This window comes from Melanostigma gelatinosum, assembly GCF_949748355.1.
Source record: "Melanostigma gelatinosum genome assembly, chromosome: 6".
In the NCBI taxonomy this organism is placed as follows: domain Eukaryota; kingdom Metazoa; phylum Chordata; class Actinopteri; order Perciformes; family Zoarcidae; genus Melanostigma; species Melanostigma gelatinosum.
This window is the reverse complement of record NC_136639.1, coordinates 9,050,328-9,064,702: the sequence shown is the minus strand read 5'-3', so window position 1 is coordinate 9,064,702 and position 14,375 is coordinate 9,050,328. Positions and strand designations below refer to the sequence as shown.

At 44.6% G+C, this 14,375-nt stretch overlaps 2 protein-coding genes across 6 annotated transcripts; one reads left to right on the top strand and one right to left on the bottom strand.

The window, feature by feature from the left end:
• The first annotated feature begins 821 nt into the window (after positions 1-821).
• Positions 822-3,856, top strand: pgam5 (PGAM family member 5, serine/threonine protein phosphatase, mitochondrial). 4 transcript variants are annotated; one of them, XM_079269991.1, is made up of 6 exons: positions 822-1,328; positions 1,658-1,839; positions 2,021-2,146; positions 2,544-2,632; positions 3,080-3,210; positions 3,315-3,856. In XM_079269991.1, the coding sequence occupies exons 1-6, from the start codon at positions 1,096-1,098 to the stop codon at positions 3,463-3,465; spliced, it is 912 nt and encodes a 303-aa protein (XP_079126117.1). In that variant the 5' UTR covers positions 822-1,095; the 3' UTR covers positions 3,466-3,856. The 4 variants fall into 4 exon arrangements, with proteins under 4 accessions (XP_079126117.1, XP_079126116.1, XP_079126115.1 ...); XM_079269990.1 differs by having other exon boundaries at positions 3,077-3,210; XM_079269989.1 differs by having other exon boundaries at positions 2,021-2,148; positions 2,540-2,632.
• Positions 3,857-3,933: 77 nt separating this feature from the next.
• On the bottom strand, positions 3,934-14,070 carry ankle2 (ankyrin repeat and LEM domain containing 2). 2 transcript variants are annotated; one of them, XM_079269497.1, is made up of 13 exons: positions 13,944-14,070; positions 12,335-12,850; positions 11,413-11,598; positions 10,862-11,046; positions 10,050-10,238; positions 9,840-9,962; positions 9,407-9,470; positions 8,729-8,908; positions 8,518-8,620; positions 8,147-8,337; positions 7,035-7,875; positions 6,622-6,753; positions 3,934-5,890 (listed from the first exon to the last, which is right to left on the bottom strand). In XM_079269497.1, exons 2-13 carry the CDS (start codon positions 12,837-12,839, stop codon positions 5,683-5,685), a joined length of 2,907 nt encoding a protein of 968 aa, XP_079125623.1. In that variant the 5' UTR covers positions 12,840-12,850; positions 13,944-14,070; the 3' UTR covers positions 3,934-5,682. The 2 variants fall into 2 exon arrangements, with proteins under 2 accessions (XP_079125623.1, XP_079125624.1); XM_079269498.1 differs by lacking the exon at positions 9,840-9,962.
• Between the last annotated feature and the right edge of the window lie 305 nt (positions 14,071-14,375).

Here is a 14,375-nt window from a genome sequence, read left to right as displayed (position 1 = left end):
GGGACAGAGAAACACCAAACTTCACTTATCATCTTGCATTTTAATGGTTGTTTGAGCGTGCACACATGGACAAACCTGGCATCGTTGCTTTTTACAGAAAGTCCACTTCCATTCTTAAATTCGCTATGATTATTGTATAGCAATAGGCATCAATTGAAGTGTAATTTAAATTGCTAAAATGTCTTTACCCACCAGGCCTCAAGAGAGTTGAAATGTTACTGTAATTTGGTACATTTGTGCGGCTATACATTGTAAACCAGTGTCTCATAAGCTCATTAGTTTGGCCCCACTCAAATGTTGAATGGATTTTACACAGTGGCGCTACAATCGAGAGTAGAGAGAGAATATTAATCAGGGCAACTCCAGCTGCGGTTACCACTGTGGATTCAGGGATTACAGCGCTCTCAAGCGGCACATGTTGGGATCTGTGCACAATTGCAAACGCCGGGTGCGGGGGTGATGAGCGGAAGTCGTCATCGTTGCGGAAGAAGGGAAGCGGAAATGATGGGAGCATGGGTGGGAGTTGTCAGGGGGGAGGAGAGACAGTGGCCCAATCCCAATGTCTACTCCTGTTTTTTGATGGTCTCTTGGCTCTTTTTGTTTTCAGCTGTGGTCTATGGAGCCAATACCCCAATGCGAGACCCCTGAAATATACATGTTTCACCGGTCCTGATATGCATGTCAACATTGGTACGTTTCTGAGCATGATAAAGATCCTAAAAAAACAATTGATTTGGCAGAAGAAACGCTACATTTCCTCCAGCAGAGGGCAGTAATATAACACCGAGGATGCAATCTGCCGTTAAAGCCCAAAGAAGAAGAAGAAGGCTCAAGCGAGTCACCGTAATGTTTGGAGGAAACTGCTGTCTTTATTAGCTTGCTATCTCTGGTGCGAACGGTAATTTTAGTTCCCAATTAACAGCCACCGCCCGGGTACATGTCGTGGCACAGAACGCGTGTTTTGCACCCCTTGATGGAGTCGGGATTAATAGTCAAACGCCGTTGAAATAACTAGGAAGCCATACATTTGTAAGGGGGAAACAGCGTTAGCACCTTCGTAACGTTAATTAGCTAGCAGTAGTTTGCTTCGCCAGGATGTCGTACAGGAAAACTTTAAAACTAATTTGTGGGTTCGCCGGAGGCTCTGCCGTGCTGGTGTTCGCCGCCGCCGCCGCTGACTCCCGCGGATACTTCGGTGAGCAGCGGGGAGGAGAGGCGGCCGGTCGGTGGTCGAGATTGACCGTCCTGCGAGCGGCGCAGCCGGCGTGGACACTTGCCAGCCACACACCAGCACCGACTGGACACGCGTGGGACTTTAACTGGGATAAGTACGTGCCTTCACGCGCGCTGTCTCTTTGCTGTTTGGTTATTTGATCCCACCCCCTCAATTGTCGTCCTACCACTTTATATGGAGTATGCACCACGTCAAATTAGGATCAATTTAATAGCTGCTATCCACCACGGTGACATTTATGTTGAAATAGCTCAAACAATTAGTTTAGTTTCGTGTTTCTTAAAAACAAGAGGTGTAGAGGTTATATTATACTGATCATGATCTTAAATCATTTTGTGTTAACCCAGTTTACCACCCCTCAAGTTAATTGAGACAGACAAAGCCACCTAATCTCAAGATCACCTGATCTCACCCTTTGTTCAGGAGAGACCCATCTGCACTGACCAATGGGAAGAAGAAGACGACCACCGCTCCAGCAAGTGAAGACCCCAGCTCGGAGCAGGACAACAGTAAACCAAAAGCTACCCGCAACATCCTGCTCATCAGACACTCCCAGTACAACCTGAGTGGCACCATCGACAAGGAGAGGATCCTCACTCCGTTAGGTACCCGTTTCCACCCAAGTCACCCTGGAAAGCTGAATAGGCAGCAGTCTGGGAACCAGCATCAATGTGTTGAGCGTATACATACATGCAACTGTACCACCCTGACAGCAGAACAATCTCTTTGCCTGCCGATTGTCCGACCCACATTTTCTTTTAACGGCCGTCGTGTCTCCATTTCCAGGTCGTGAGCAGGCGGAGTTCACGGGCCAGCGGTTGGCAGCGTTGGGACTCAAGTATGATGTGATGATCCACTCCAGCATGGCCCGGGCCACAGAGACGGCCAATATTATCAGCAAACACCTCTCAGGTAGTGGATAGATGCCACACTTCCTTTTTAGAGCTGCGCTGATCAATACCAGTAATCCCAAATGAAGGTTCATGGTACTGGTGTAATGTTGCTGTCGTCGTACATATTGTTATATTTGTGGTTCTTAAAAGCCGTCATAGCTAAACTATTTACCGTGTACTTTACCTCGTAGTGATTTATTAGTTCTCATTTTGTCTTTTGAGTCGTTACGCTGTCAATGATACATTTTCATACTTGAACACATTTCTGCTTGACACATGTTTCAAGTTGTTGGGTAATACATACCACTGTGGATACATTATTCATATCATGTTTATCGTTGTAAAAATGCACCTGCTTTAAATGCTGAAATGTATATTAACATGTTTCCCTGCCCTGAATGTCGTTACGGGTCCAGGAGTGGAGCTCGTGAGCTGTGATCTGCTGAGAGAGGGGGCGCCCATCGAGCCCGTTCCACCCGTCACTCACTGGAAGCCCGATGCTGTGGTGAGAGAAGATGCATGCCCTCTACCTCCAGAGCGGGTCGTAGGCCTGCTTTTCTGTATTTACACATCCTTGTTTAGGTATCTCTCTGCTGCCCGTGTGTCTGTGCAGGTGTCCTGCGAAGCTTTTGTTAAAAGAAATCAGCCAATCCATCAGTACGCTGCCACAGGAATGTGCCGTAGGAAGAGTTCATTTCCAAAATATAAAGACATAGTTTGGCTGTATTTTAATCCTTTAAATAACCCACGTAAACAGCGTCTGCCTTCAGTGATTCAGTGCTTTAGTAGAAGTAACATTTTCCATATAGTTGGCCTCATGTTGGAACCAAACTCTTCATACATTCCCTACGATGCGCAGCAGCCTCATCGATTGGCTCTGACTGAGGGGTTCAAACGGAACCCTTTCATTTGACAAAGCAGGCTTTCAACCTCTCTACCAATCCTCCAGCAGTACCACGAAGATGGAGCTCGCATTGAGGCAGCCTTCCGCCGCTACATCCACCGGGCTGACCCCAAGCAGAAGGAGGACAGCTACGAGATCATCGTGTGTCATGCCAATGTCATCCGCTATTTCGTCTGCAGGTTTGTGTCACCTACAAGATCACACACATCAAATTCTTTGTTAAATAAGCGCCGTGTAAATATAAAGTAGCTCCAGTGCTCACATCTTTCTTTTGTTCTCTCAGGGCTCTACAGTTTCCTCCAGAGGGCTGGTTACGTATGGGCCTGAATAACGGCAGCATCACATGGCTCACCATTCGACCCAGCGGCAGGGTGGCCCTCAGAACTCTGGGAGACGCAGGATTCATGCCCCCGGACAAGCTAACACGGACCTGACGGCCCAACGCACGCCAGTGTTTCTGGGACTCCGATGCCTGGTCAGGTGGTTTTGCAGGGTCAAAGCTCAGCTTTCTCCTTAAGTGTCTTGAAAATTACTTTTGATGTTCTTATTCTGTAATTGAACTACCATCATCTAATGAGACTCTGTGGTTGCGATTACTTCCGTGCCATAGAACGCCAGCAGAAGTGATTAACGGCTGCTCCTGAATGTAAGTGAGGATTTTTTCACAAGTGACAGATTTTTAAACCAAAAAAAAAAGTGTTTGTATAGCTGTCGTCAATGCAGATCTTGCTCTTAGCATTTACATCTATTATTACAGTAGGCTGAAGTGTGAAGATTATTGTGTTGTATGGTGTAGCTGTAGTAAATAAAGGAAAATGATAGGTTCCTCCGTCTCCGTCACATTTCTTTCCTGAAATATCTCGAAAAAGTACATAAAACAAGCAATTAAGTAGGATTGATGTTTTATTGATTAGCTGAAAGCAAATGAGGTCGAGACATACAGAAAGAATTCACCATGAAAGAACCTTTAAAGCACAGAATGCTAAAACCACAAGAAGCATGTTTTAAGTTGTTTAGGTGCATTTTTGCAAAGTTCCACATTCATAAACATTCAGAGACCAGAATTAGATCTGTTGTCACCTGAGAGCACACAGACAACAATACAATCTTCTCAGTGAAGTAGTTTGTGCTCTCGGATGAAAGGTTTAGTTCACAAATGTACATTCAGAACACTAGTTCCTCAATCTGAATATGAACGGTTGGCTTTCTTTGACCTAGACGACGTAGCTGATCAGCCCTCATACAGCAGTGAATTCATCCCCAAGTAACAATTTGGATAAAGCAGGTTTTAGTACATTTACATTCAACCATTACATGTTTTGAAAAAATGCAAGTACCTGCCATGTGTACATGAGTTTACTGTCAGCCAATTTGAACCATTGGAAGAGATTCACGACATAACTTTGAGCGTTCTTTGCGTGCTAGTTGACACTGTGTCAAACTTTACAGTGAGAAGGGTTGCGAATGCTGCCGATCCCACTGGGAAGACATCCAACTCTGTGCAGCTCTCCTCTAATCAGTTGGGTTTTCTGTAAGCGTAAGGCAGTTCTTTAAGAAGATGTCTATAATAAGCTAAGAAATACATTTTGTTTATTTAGTTGCAGAGTCTTTCAGCCCCCTAGTGACTTAAACATTGCTTAAAAGGTGGTCTCAGACTTCGCAATTTTAAGGTTTAGCCCAGACGAGAAATTTCACTTCCCAGACGACTGATTTTGATATTCTTCCTCACACTGTGGGAGATGCTTGTGTGTGAAGGACATTTCAGAGAAACGAATACAAATTGCTCAGTCTAAGGCCGCTGGTTGTGGCAGAAAGGAAAAGTCAAGACGTGTCCAGGAACCACCGAGAAAAGATGGAAAATGTATGCATTTATTGAAGAACAAAATAAAAACATGGAAGATCTCAGTCGAATCAGTTTTTCCGATGTTTGCCCTAATTCATCTGTGGATGATGCAGCCAGTGAGGTTGCTATTTCCAGATGTGTCACGTAGGAGCTAGAGAGAGTGTCCGAACTGACAGAGAGCTGCTCCATCTCTTCAGAAAATTAAGGCAATTCCTGAACTGAGGAAAACATAGGAAATGGCAGTCGCTTTTAACACAATTAATAAAAACATTACATTTTTGTGCTACTGACCAACATACAAAAAATAACTTTTAAAATATTGACAATTTACTTTTTTTTTTTTTTTTAAAAGAACATCCTTGGTGACATCCTGTTGAGGATTGCGCACCAATGTTTTAGTGACGAACTAACTTTGGGGAGTGTGGCTTGTATTCACAATGTTCAAAAAAGTTGACTCAGGCTATGACACAGGTGCTTCACACTTGCCACAAATAACATTACCGTCAATTCAACACGGCCCACATCCGTACAGTACATCAATTATCACGGTTTCTTTTTTTTTCCTTTTTAAAGTCTTGAGTGTACATCACAACCCAACGTGATGAGAGTTCCTGTATTACATGAGTAGTAGTACCATAAATGATTAATACAAATCTTCCAGACACTTGTGCATATTTCTGTTAGGTATAGGGTTTCTGAGCCGTGGTGTAGCCACCTCGGTGCAGCTGGATTTTTAAGGGGGAAAGGGAGGTGGGGGGGTGGGTTAGGAATAGGAGAGGGTTATGGCCGTGGTGGGGGAGAAGAGTGGTCAGTTAGGCTCGTTCAAGTGCTTGAGGCGGATGCGCTGGATGTAGCTTGCATTGGCAGGGCTGTAACGGCTGGGGCTGAAGTCCGGCGAGGCGGCGTGCCGGCCAGGACTGAAATGACCGGTGGGAGACATCGGGCCGCTGACCGGGGACCCAAGAGTTTGGTGCTGCATCCTGAGTCGCGGTTTTACCACCGCGGGGCTGGGCCAGCTAGACGACACACGACATCAACACCGGTCAGTAGTTGCTTTTACACTATCGTTACTTTGCGACTAATACTGAACGGTACAACGAGTACAGATTTTACTGTCCTACAGCATAAAACAACCACAACCTAGCTGCATCGGCTTGATTATCAAAAACACTGATTGAACCTGGTGCGATTTATACCTTTTCCCACACACTGAAACACGGCACATGTTTCGATGCCATCATCAGCAACTAAGATGCTATGTCCTGTGACTGAAACTTTCCCCCCTTTTTTTTTTTTTTAAATCACATTTTGCACATGAAATAAACATTATTTTTGCATCAAAAGAGCCTCTTTGGCCGGTTTTGTCAGTGTGGAGGCATTTTTTACTAAGATATGTCTAAATGCACCATATTTATTCTCTGGAACAACCTTAGAGAACACAGACTGGGACTAATACAGGACTATCTAATCTTACCATAAATATGCTTTTATGATGGAGACTGTACACGTAAATAATATCACAGTCAAGAGACAAACAACAGCGGTCATGCATTCATGCCAAAATGAAACTCTGAAACTGAACACAACAGTATTTAGCCTGTAATCTGATAATCAGACTTAATAAGCCAATGAGACCAAAATTCTCTCTTTTTAGGCCACGGCAGCATCATGAACACACCGTATAACCAGGGAACCAATTATAGAGACTAATATTCATTGCAATAAAATGTCAGCCACGCCTACGAACCTCTGCATGTCCGATGTTGTGTACGACTCCATTGTGCTCTTCCACTTGTGAATGCTGGGATACTTCTGGGGATCGAGGTCTAAGCCTTCTATTGCTGACAGGACCTCTCGGTCCAACTTGGACGGTGAATCCCTGTAAAAACATTGATGAACAAGATTAATCGAATGTCTTATTATGGTCTGAACTCAGAAGTTTGGGATCATGAAACCCTTTAGCTGCCTGTCCCACTCCCCAAACAGCAGTCAAACTGGAGTGTGTTGTCAGTTGGTGCAGCAGTATACTTGTCTGGCCCAGTATTAGAGACTATAGCACCCAAAACTATTAAACAAGACACGCTACTTAAGATTATGACACATCATCTTGTGGAACATTATCTAAGACAACATCATGGCCCTCCACAGAGACAGACTCACCCGTCAATGAAAAGTCCTCTTCTAATGTGCGGCGGGGTCCTGGGTAGGAACTCATTGGAGTTATCCAAGGACTTATAAGAGGACCCAGAGGATCCTGAGCTGCTCAGGTCCCTCCCCCCATGGTCCCACGACTTGGACCGAGCGCAGAAGTTGCGCCCCCCTGATACTGACCCCCTAGTCCTGCCCAACACCTCCAGACTCTCCTCTGCTTCAAAGTACTCCTCTGAGCTGCCACTGCTGCGCCTCTCCTCTGCCCCCTCCACAGTCTCACCATCCTGACTGCTGTGACCAAGAGCTAGGCGGTTCAGCCCGGAGCTGAGGTCTGTGGCCAAGGAGGAGCTGTAGGAGTCCCGGACCTCCTTGTGCCGGCTCCCGCCACTGCTTCGCCGCTCCCTGCAGCTGGTGGGGCTGTCCGGCGACTCTTGCAGAGACATGCGCTCAAACTCCGGAATGAGATTGGAGATGGGCGACAGCAGGCAGGGGGAGGACGGGGAGGTGCGAGGAGGAGCCACCTGGTCTCCATTGTGAGTCCTATCTCTGCAGGAGGAGCACACCCCGTTTTTGCAGACGACGCCGGGCGTCAGGAGGCCGTCGTCACAGCAGCACAGCAGGTCCCGCTCTGCCGCCGTCTCGATCAGGTCAGCCCCGCGGTGGTGCAGCGGGATGGGCAGGATGTGGAACTCGTGGCCGCCCACTGCTCCCTTCAGGCAGTCCTTGGCAGAGGACGTGATGCTGGTGAGCGCTGCGTTCTGCCGGTTCTTCATCTCCTCGAGGCTGATGTCATCACCCTCATCCAGGAAGGCACCAACAGAGATAGAGTTGCAGAACTTTTTGAGCTTGCCTGCAACCAGGGACGATGAATGACCAAAACAGACTTAAAAGTTGTCATAACAGTGTCATCTTATCATATAATTCTTAATGGCAGCTTTGTCAAATATTTTCCATGTCCATTTGATATAATATGTGTATCATACAGGAGCTATATCTGAGGACACTGATTACACTACAACGCCAATTAACAGATTCAGTCAGAGAGGGTGATCTGGAATGTGTGAAGCGCATTTTTAGTTTCAGCACTCGCAGCTTCTCTGACGTGGAGCGGGTGAAGGTACCTGGAGAGGGGGTTTTGAACCTGTTGCTGGTCTCATTCTCCCCAGCCTCTTCGTGAGCACGTGGGCTGAAATCCTTCTTGCTAAGGTACTCGTCCAGCTTGCGGAGCCCGTCAGTTGATGACAGATCCACAAAACTGTCAAGAAAGTCCCAGTACTCCGCCCATGGGTGGCCCATCTCATGAGCCAGGTCTCTGGAGATAAAGGATGACTTATTTAGATTTAAAAACGGGTGTTTTCATAGTGTTTTTTAACCATTTCCAGTACTAATATGATCCAAATTTTGTTAAAACAACACAATAGCATCACAGTATATCTGAGAATACATAGAAAGTTATGTGGACAACATAAGCAGAATGAGGTTGTGGACGTACCTGCCCACCCTCTCTGCCCCACGGTCCGGATCAGACATAAGGATGTGGTGGAAAAACACCGCCCTGTCTCTGGGCGGTGTCTTCCAGGACCGACGGAAATCATCTGCCTACAGGAGGAAACAACATGCGCTGGTCACTGAATGTTTTTAACGCAATGCAATGATGAGACGTTGGAATTTAGTAAGCGTAGACCGGTAATCGGGTAAAGAACTTGCTTTCGAAGGACTCAGTGGGCCAGCGAAGGCTGTGACAGTCATCACGGGATCCATTGGGCTTCTTGTGTGCCGCTGAGTCAGCGAGAGACTTTCTGAGGACTCAGGTGACCACCGACCACCGATGACGGGCTGAGAGGTGTTGTCGGTCGCCCTCAGCAAAGGGATAAAGCAGCGGTCTGTGAGACAACACACAATCAAAAGACATATATTGTTATTGAGTCGGATCAGTGGGAATCAAACCTCATCTCTGCAGAACTTCATGCCAAATGCCATGCTCTCTCTCCAACGTCAGTACCAGTCTAACACGGCAATTGTCAAATTATCCAACTTTTTACTTTTTTCACAGCCCAGGCTGACTCTCAGGGGATTGAACAAAAACACTTGAGCTGGAACATGGTGAGCAATGTATTCAGTAGTAACCACAGCCAGTTACTGAAGTAACTTTCTAGCCTAATTCCTTATATCGGCCACTATGGCTAACACAACAGATAAAAAAAAGGAAAAATCAACATTGACGCTAAATTGAAACTACAGGATGCAACATGCTGCTTCTATTCAATCAGGCCTCTCTGTGAACACATCTACTGTGTCTACACTAAATGGCACTTCTCTGTGTCCTCCAGGAGGCAGGGAGAAGAGGAACAAAGACTTGTTATATTTTCAGAAATCCTTACCCTCCAAATAGTCACTTATCTTCTGCTTCACTTCTTGGGTTTCATTTTTTCTGCTACAAATAAGCTGTGGAAGAGAAAGAACAATTCGGGATATATAGTGTGTGCCACCGACAACATACACGCGTTGATGGGTTACCCGGGGAAACAACTTGCTCATCTAATTTTAGCCTTTAATGTGCAGTGAGTGATTGTTGCTAAAAGGTCACGGCTTCAAGACCCGAGCGAGCATAACTGTACCTCCCCTCAGAAACGACTGCCAGCGCACCACTGTGCAAGGATTAGTAGCTGCTAGACAGCTTCCCTATGTACACATTCATGAATACGTTCTGTGTAATAACCACCAGCAACTACAACCCAGGCTATGCTGAAGGTTCTCTTACTCAGTGCGCATGTAACCAAGTTCAATAACGGGTTAAAAATAAAACTCCCTTACATCACACGGCTTCTGGCCATCCTTGTTCTTACAGTTCCTATCGCTGTCAGGATGCGAACACAGCACATTTACCACGTCTGGGCACCCAAACTTACAGGCAAAGTGGAGCGGTGTTTCAAAGCCCTGGAACATACGGACAAACGATATGAACATTATTTAGAAGTAATCGGATTTAGTCTGGTGTTGTGCTGGTAAGGTGAAAGAACTTACAGCCTTATCTGGAGTGTTGAGGTAAAGATCTACAATGTAGCGGATACGTTTCTGCAGCATAACTTCCTGGTCGTCTGGATACATGAGGCGCATAAACTCGTGGTTTTCCAAGGTGTCCAGCAGCAGCTGGGCGATTCGTGCCTGGTTCTCCTTGGCTGCCACGTGCATTACGTTGTACCGGCAGCCCTCCTAACCAGAGAAAACAGTGGAACAGCTGTATGGATCAGCACATAGTCCTCTTTAATCTCCTGTCAACAGGAAGGAATGCTTCATGCAGCTGACCTTTCCATCACCTGCTGAAGTTAGGGATTTAGCACCCAATATTGATTTTATCTTTTTAATGACAACAGCAGGTATTTTTTCATATAACAGCAATAAATATGTTGGTTAAAAAAGACCAATTTCTAAGACTGATTTAAAACTTTGAATTTTAGACAAAAAAGAAAAGAAAACATATTGAATGAGTCTTTAAACAGATAAAAGATTCATGATACAAACATACACTAGGTCATATTTTTGTCTTCATCTTAGCAACTGCAAGCTTGACGAGGGCATCAGCTGAAAGGTTGGCACTGACGTTCATGTATCAAACACACGACAGCATTCTAAGTAAGGCCAATGCATCGCTATAAATAGCACACAGAGTTTGAGATATCACAGCAGCACTACTCAGACGAGCTCAAACAATGCTGCCTCATCATTTACTACAGGTTTGATCAATTCTGTGTTGAAGATACTGGTTCAGAAAGTTGCAATAAATATATAATCTGAGACTGAGTGCACCAAAACATCACAATGAATTAAATCCTCACCTGCACAATAGTGGGATTGTCCCCTGAACCAATGAGATAGCGTGGGTTGTCCCAGACCAGCTTGATGAAGGCCACCTCGTCGCCCTTCTCCACTGCTTTCCTCAGTTTGGCGGTCAGGTCTTGGGTGCGTGGGCTCTTGAAATTGTTGGCCCGCTCCCGGTTGATGGTATCAACCTCCATGTTGTCTGGAGTGGAGAGGGAGAATGAAAGTGTAGGACAGGCACTGCTGGGGAACAACTCCAGATATTGTTCAAGGCTGGTGTGCCCTATGCATCGGTTAGCATCAGCTACTGTTGAGCTGACAAAACTTGGAAAGAATGATGGATCTCACCACGATATTGATGAAGTCCTACCAAAAAACATCTGCTGTACACTGCTCTATCAGGCAGTAAAAGACAGACTTGTGCATGTTTGTAGGAGTGCTGGCCTTCTACGTGACCAAAAAGAGCAGCGTGCCATAACTTGATGAAACCCAGATTGAGATTCTGAGAAAATATATAACAGAGTCTTGATTCGGGCCTTTTTTAAAACAGAGATTTGTATCTACTTACCCTTTACGACCAGGCCCGGTTTGACAGGAGATACACACGGTGTAGATTTGTTGGGAGAGGGGAAATAGTCACCCTTAGCAAACTTCTCAGCATCCTCACGGTTGGGGAAGGCTTTGAAGCGCGCTCCCTTCATCGTCTTAACAGCTTGAAGGGCATCCTTCTTATCCGTGTACACGTGTGCTCTCTCTGCAGACAAATAAACCCACTGACAATCGGCATTTATCCATTTCCACTCTTTCTACATCTTCTTTCATGTATTGCTATGTGTTACGGTGACTTTCTAACTGGTGGGTGAAGGATTCTTTTTTTGTTGTTGTTATTTTCCCTTCTGTTCAGTCAGCCTGTAAAATCATATTTTCATGGGGATCTACAAAGTGCCACTGCTTTCGCAATTGCAATAAAAGCCAGGTTAACATTAGCTCAAGATTAATTTAGATCCATACTCTATTCCGGAGAGTTCATGCAGTCCTACTGCCTTGCTGCTTACCACCAAAGAAATAACAATTTATGTTTTCATCCACTAAACAAATGTGGATTTCAGACAACAACAAGTACTCTAAACAAATACAGAAACTGGACAAACGGTAGATTTCACGAACAAACAAACAAGCCACACGATAATATTTTAGACTGGACTTTGGCCTCAAGTCAGTATGAAGCCAAATGTTTAACTTATCAAAGAAAATAGAGCTCTTTCCTCTCTGAATGATAAAATTCTGACTGTGTGAAATTATACTGGCGTTACAATTTCATACCAAGTCTAGTCATGGTTTACAAATATATTTTTTTCGGTACTCATCTAAACTCTTTCCTTCGATTCCCAAATTCAAGATCACCTGGCAAGTGATCCTGAACTGTGATGCAACACTCTATACGCAACACTGAAATATGTTGGACAAGTAACAAGCAGAGTCTGTCTTACCATTTCTAGCCAAAACACCTTCCCACTGCGGACATACTCCAAAAAAAGAGGTTGGGGACACTTGTGCTGACTTTGAAGGTGTTTCCGTTTTGCACTGAGAGTTACTGCCTTCCCTAGAGCTGTTTGAGGTTGCGTTCATGGAGAACTCATCTTCCTCTGGAGGGTTGAGACCCACACCGTAGCCGAAGTCCAGCTCTTCGCTGGACGCCGCATCGAGTTTGCCGCTTGTTGCAGCAGTGGTGGGTGCCACTGCTGATGCGGCATATGACACAGGTTTGGCATAATCTGCATTAGAGGCCGCACCGCCCAAGACACCCGCTGAAGAGCAGCTGTTGTCCGATTCAGTGGCGCCGCTCTCTGGCCCGGCCAGAACTCGAGCTAACTTCCTCTCAAAGGTGGCTCGGGTGGTAGCGGTAATAGGACCACACTTGACACCTGCTCGGGCAAACTCCTCGCGCAGTTCATCAGCACTTAGCCCCCTCAGCCTGCTCAGAACCACCTCCATGCTTCAGCTCCCTACAACACAAAACACATTACACCTCAGCACCAGCGGTTGATGATGAACTTAATAACCACTATGTAGAGAAATGTGATACTTAGCTCTCTTTTTCATGCTTTTTTTCCACGAAATAAAAGTTTAAATTACTACTTCAGCACACTTATAGAATATAAATTCATGACAAAATTCTCCCAGAATCGTTTCTTAACCACTAGTGAATGCCAATTAAAAATGTCAGTTCCAGGAAGACTATAATAAATAACAGCTCCTACTAACAAATAACCATACATCCAAAAAAAAAAAATGTATGTATAACAGCGTGGACACAACTTCATCTAGTTTGGCCATTACTCATAAAATTGTAATATTAGCACATGAACCAAGACAAGTGAAAATCAAATAAATGACAAAAGTGTTCTTTGTTTAGCAAGCCATCAGCCTGCATGTTAATATTAAATGCCATCCATAAAGCTGACACACATTGTAAGATATAATACAGAATAATAATAATAATACATTTTATTTATATAGCGCTTTTCATGACACTCAGACACTTTACATTAAAATCATCATATATAAAAACAATACACTAAAAACAAAGTACACAATAATATGAATGATTTTACCAACAAATAAATCCCTGCCCTCCAGTGTCAAATATGTTTAGGTAGGCAGCACAAATACATTACGTAGCTCTTGTCATAAAGCAAGTGCTAGTGCAGTTCCAGATAACCACATTTAGAATCCAACATTTCATATCTTATTAGAACCAACCACACTACTAGCATCTGCTAGCTTGCTTGCTAACCAACAAGCCCGCTTTAGCAGCCAGAGAGCATGAGCGAAGCTGCTCAGATGAAAATCTAGACTGATAAGAGTAAAGTACACAACTTTGGGGTGAAATATCAACGATTACAACTAAATAGAAAACTGGATACATTATAACGATAATAGTCGGTTCATTCGCATGCTGTCACGCCCAAGTATGTCATTCGAGGTTAGATTTCAAGCTGTAACGCAACACATTTGATACGTCTTAGTGGTGAAGATGTCGATAAAAATCAAAGTGTACCTGATGACATCTGGTAACAAATGTGTCCCAATACTTACCATGGAACATTTTTATTTAATACACGCGGAGCTGAGGGATACCGTTGTTAATTTTGCACAGATAAACTGTAGACACAAAGCTGGAGACGGTCTGGAATAGTCTCATTGTTTACAACATGTTCTGCGCATGCTCAGTTTCAAGGGAGGGCGCACGCTACATTCCAGACCTGTGGGAAAACATACATTTACACAACCTGGTGGTGCTAGGCAGCGAATATAAACTGAATTGTCACATGTCTCTCTAAAAACACTAAACAGAGATCAACAAGATAATTTTCAACCGCCCTATGACACGGTCACGTTACTTTATCACAACACAAGCAGTAACGTGCCATAACAATGTATTTTATTCTCACAAAACAGAGTTATCTTAATACCCTACTTCCCTACAATCTCATGCAATTATAATATGCCTGATAGTAACAAGCATTG